We start from the raw sequence: 5,336 nt of genomic DNA, 5'->3' as shown, positions 1-5,336 counted from the left end.
ATCTGCAACTGGCCTTGTTTTGACTGATGATATAGAGCTTTTCCACCTTTTCTTTCTGCAGATGTCATCAGTTTGATTTCTGTGTATTCTATCTGGTGAGGTCCATGTGTACAATCATTCTTATGCTGTCTAAAGAAGGTATTTGAAATGAACAAATCATGGATTTTGCAGAATTCTATCATCCGATCTCCAGCATCATTTCTATCACCAAGCCCTATTTTCCAACTACTGATCCTTCCTCTTTGTTCCCAACCTTTGCATTCCAATCACTAGTAATGATCAATATATCTTGATTGCATGTTTGATCAATTTCAGATGGAAGAAGTTAGTAGAATTCTATTTCATCCTCACTGGCTTTAGTGGTTGGTGCATAAATTTGAATAATAGTGGTATTAACTGATCTTCCCTGTAGGGTCATGGATATTATCCTATCACAGAGAGTGTTGTACCTCATGACTGATCTGGATATGTTCTTTGTGACAAGGAATGCAACACCAGTCCTCTTCAATTTGTCATTTCCAGTAAAGTAAACCTTGTGGTTTTCATTTTCTAAATGGCCAATACCAGTCCATTTCAGTTCACTAATGCCTAAGATATCGATGTTTTAGCATTCCATTTTATTTGTGACAATTTCCATTTTCTTAGATTTGTACTTCTTACATTTCATGTTCTGATTATTAATAGATGTTTACAGCTGTTTCTCTTCATTTTGAGTTGTACACCATCAGCAAATGAAGGTCCCATGGGTTTTATTTATTCCCATGGGCTTTACTCCATTTGCATCATCACGGTCAACTCTACTTTGAGGAGGCAGCTTTTCCCTAGTCACATTTTGAGTGACTTCCAACCTGCGGGGCTCATTTTCTGGCACTATATCTGACAGTGTTTCTCTGCTATTCATAAGGTTTTTAGTGACTAAATATTCAGAAGTAGTTTGTTATTCCTTCTTCATAGTCTATCTTGTCTGGAAGCTCATCAGAAACCTGTCTACCATGGGTGACCCTACTGGTATTTAAAATACTGGTGGTATAGCTTCCAGAATCACAGAAACTCACAAGCCACCATAGTTCGACAAACTGACAGATGATTACCCCTTGGGACTCCCCAGAAACAGTCACCATAACCTTTGGAGCTGACCTCTCTTCCTGGAATTGAACTGTCTCAACAGATTTTCTCAGAAGTCCTTGTTTTAATTGGACCACTTCTTGGAAACCCTATACATTGTTGCTATGGGTTGGAACCAACTGTACAGCACTTAACAACAACAACAACAACTATATGCACTGGACTGCTAACTATAGGGTCAGAGATTCAAGCCCACCAGCCACTCCATGGGAGAAAGATATGACTTTCTGCTCCCACAAAGATTTAAATGCCTCAGAAATCCTATACAAGGTCACTATGAGTCTGAACTGACTCGCCAGTGCTTATTAACAACAATGAAACTAAAAGGAGAATTGGTAGCCATAGTGGGTTACACTCTAGGATGCTAACCACAAGGTCAGCAGTTCAAATCTACCATTTGCTCCACAGGAAAAAGATGAAGCGTTTTGGTTCTGTAAAGATTTACAGCCTTGGAAACCCTATCCTATAAGTCAGAATAGACTCAATGACATACTGCCCCACCACCATTGAAACTGAGACAAGTGTATTACAGAGAGAACTGTTTTGTAGCCATCCACTGATAGCAGAGAAATGTTTTTACATATGTGGATTATGTCCAGTTCATACATATATGGGTTTATTCCATATTGAATATGCTGACCCTGTAGTAGCAATATGTTTTGACTTATGTGTGGAGTCCTGGTGTGGTGTTGTGGGTTAATATGCTGGACTGCAAAGTTAGTTTGAACCACATCGTTGGTGGTTTACGCTCACCAGCTGCTCCTTGGAAACCCTATGGAGGGTTGCTATGGGTCAGAATTGACTCAACAGCACTCAACAACAACAACAATCCTCATAGATACACAGTTAGTGAAGAACATAATCATTTTAGGTATATGAGCATGTCACCCATTTTTTTGAAGCCTGGTCTAAATTCTGCCACTTGTGGGAAGTAAGTTTTTCTTAATGTCTCCTGGCCATCTGTGCTGGTACTGGTACCATCCTGTCTGGCAAGTGAATATACATTGCCCCATATCATTCTCTAATTACTTCACTATAAATGCTTACTTTACCAGCAAGACTGAATGCTTCTTAAGGATGAAGATCATCGTGCATTTTGCAGACTTTACTGCGCTGGTTGTTTCCCAGGAAAGCAACAGGCATAGTGGTGTGGCTTCTTTGAGATGCTAGATTATTTGTCTCCACCATCACTAGGCCAGGTCAGTTCTGGATGACAGTGCTGAAAGTTAGTTCTTGGATTATTTGTTTAGCATGCAGATTAGATAAGTATGGTGAAAGGATGCAACCTTGAAGCACACCTAATTTTAAAACTGAATGTTTTAAAATTAGTTGTTTTCAAACAACTGCCTCTTTATCTAGCACTGCAGGATTAGTTTGAGCTGCAAGTTCAGCAGTTCAAACCCACAAACCAGTCCTCAGAAACCCTATAAAGGATCATTATGAGTTGGAACAGACTTGAAGGCACTTAACAACAACAATATGCCTATGGTGTGAAGGCTACCTCAGGATAAGACCAAGTACATGAGAGGTCCACTTACCACAGATGTCGACCTAAACAAGTAAGGAATTAATCAGTCAACAAGCATTTTTGAACACCTGCTATGTGTTCATCCTGCTTTTAGTTGGTGTGATAGATCAGCTATATTTAAGGTCTTTACAGTCAGGAAACCAGCACTGTAAGGAGAACGCATTTAGGTAAGTCACTGCCTTTCAGGATTTCAGAAATTGATGGAAGAAACCTCAAGAGAAATGAACAAGGAAATACATGTTGTTCTTATCAAGTTCCATTGGGTCAGTTCTGACTCATAGTGGTCCTGTATAGAGTTTCCAAGGATTGGCTGGTGGGTTTGAACTACCAACCTTGTGGTTAGCAGTCCAGTGCTTATCCTACAGCACCACACCAGGACTCCTAGGAATTATGTTGTTGTTAAGTGCTGTCAAGTCAGTTCCTACTCATAGACCCTGTGTAGGATTTCCAAGGAGTGCCTAGTAAGTTTGAACCACTGACATTGCAGTGCAAACTCACCCTGCAGGCCAGTGCCTATCCTACAACACTACACCAAGATTGCTGGAAGTATATAGTGAGTGACAAAGACAACAAACTAAACCCTGAACACCCCCCACCCCCAACCCACCCACCCAAAGACAACAGATAAAAAGTATGGAATCCAAATGTACTATAGGCTTCAGTTTATGATATTGGACCATTAATTGTAGGGAATATGCTTTACTAATGATAGAAATTAATAGGGGGTACTAAATGCAGGGCATATAGGAATTCTCTGTATTAGCTTCAGTTTTTTCCCAGAAATCTAAAACTGTTCTTAAAAGTAGTCTGTTAAAATAAAAAAATAGAAACAAAATAATAATAAGGTCTTACAGTGTACAGACTCACTGTGGCTTGGTGACAGGAAGGAGTTAATTTGACTGTGACCCTTTTGGAAAGAAGTGTCTTTGTTGTTGTTGCCTTGTGTGTGGCCTGGTCATCGATTTCTATAGCAATTCTGAGTTGTTGCCTGCTTTTCCATGGTTGATTGTCGGCAGGCTGAGGCAGCATTTGTGCACTGATTATCATTTTGAGATGCATTGTCAGTAACCAGGGTGTGTAATGGATCTTCATCTCTAATTACTTTTCTCTCCACAGGTGTCTGGAAAGGGTCCAGATGGGAGTGCACACAACCTCCGCTTTGAGGGGATGGAGAGACAGTACGCATCCTTACCCAGGTATCACTGAGGGGGTCCCATCACCAACTCACCTGCAAATGAAGTCTTTAGAGAAATGCACATGAAATAGAAACCTGGCTTTTGTACAGGGAATATGTTATCATTGTTCCTGACTGCCGTCTGCTGCAACCATAGTGCCATCTTCACAACTGTGCTAATAATTGGAACACTTGTGGGTTATTTGTTAAGGGAAGAAATAGTATATCATTGCAATTGAACATGTCAGCAAGAATATTGGAAAGGGAATGGAAATTCTAAGCCATTACTATAAAATGGTATTGAACATCCTGCACCAAGCTTAGAGACAATAAAATAGTAAATCCTCTTTCCTAGGAGCTACCCACAAGCAAGGGCGGGTCAACCTTCACCTTGGAGCTTCATGTGGGGGTTAAAAAGAGAGAAATGCGAACCTGGGAAGGTATTCTTTGCCTGATTTAGAATCCAGGCGTGTTCTCTAGGCAAAAAAGCAGATATTACCGAGAGGCACAGAGACAGTGAAGGAAAAGAACCAACTGTGTGGGAAAAAGTTCTCTTAGTGATTCGGGCCTAATGTGATCTACTTATGCTGTAACTAGACACCCCTGAAAATGAGATACAGTTCTCAGACGTTTGGGCTCTTATCTAGGAGATGAAGAATAATTTTCGTTTGCTATCAGTAGTGCATGACAAAGAGACCTTTCCAAGACTACAGTCCAGCTACTGTGGGTGTTAGAAGAGTTAAGAATGTGAGAATTGGTGTGTTAGATAAAGAAACAAAGAAAGGCTAATGCCAGCCAGCCAGAGAACTGAAATGGTATGGAGTATCTCCTTTTAAAAATGGGGGAGGACCCCAAATAGAGTTTCTTTATCATCACTGCCGAGTTGTGGCAGTACTAACTCAGAGGTAGAGCGACTGTTTTGACTTGTGCATTGGCTACACTTGTGCCTACATCCTGGAGTCCCTGGATGATGCCAGTGGTTCATGTGCTTGGCAGCTAGCTGGAAGGTTAGTATACCCAGAGGTACCTTAGAAGGAATACTTGGCAATCTCCTGAAAACTCAGCCTTTGAACACCCTATGGAGCATAATTCGACTCTGACACACACGGGTTACATGAGTCAGAGTCAACTTTGCAGTAACTGGTCTATTATATTACTACTGGTCTACTTTACATGACTTGTGCTTTTATAAATAGTATGTTGATTTTCAAAAGGAATAAAATTTCAAATCTAACAGAGACTTCATTTTACCTCTAACTGGATAGGATACATAAAATACAGTATTTCAAAATACAATGATTCTACATGCTATTTTTTAACATGCCTGTTTTTGCATGCTTCTTCAATTTTATTTTCTAGTTTTTTCTTATATTCACTATAGATTTAAGATCCACAAAACTGATAATTTGCTGTCTTGCTTTTGCCCTTCTATTTAAACATTTGTCCATGGAGCTAAAAATGTGCATAAGTTTAATTTTTGATATTATATTCTAGTATTCGATCATGTTG

The 5,336-nt window shown here is 39.9% G+C and overlaps 1 protein-coding gene across 3 annotated transcripts in view; it reads left to right on the top strand.

Moving 5' to 3' along the window:
• Positions 1-5,336, top strand: part of PARD3B (par-3 family cell polarity regulator beta) — a 1,706,387-nt gene that overhangs the window by 1,611,880 nt on the left and 89,171 nt on the right. For all 3 annotated transcript variants that reach the window (XM_006861955.1, XM_006861956.1, XM_006861957.1), the window contains exon 21: positions 3,770-3,849. In XM_006861955.1, coding sequence (XP_006862017.1) covers positions 3,770-3,849 — 80 coding nt within the window. The remainder of the gene's footprint in view (positions 1-3,769; positions 3,850-5,336) is intronic.

The sequence above is a fragment of the Chrysochloris asiatica genome, unplaced genomic scaffold (genome assembly GCF_000296735.1).
Source record: "Chrysochloris asiatica unplaced genomic scaffold, ChrAsi1.0 scaffold00045, whole genome shotgun sequence".
NCBI lineage: Eukaryota > Metazoa > Chordata > Mammalia > Afrosoricida > Chrysochloridae > Chrysochloris > Chrysochloris asiatica.
The sequence above is the reverse complement of the archived record's forward strand: the minus strand, read 5'-3'. Positions and strand labels throughout refer to the sequence as shown.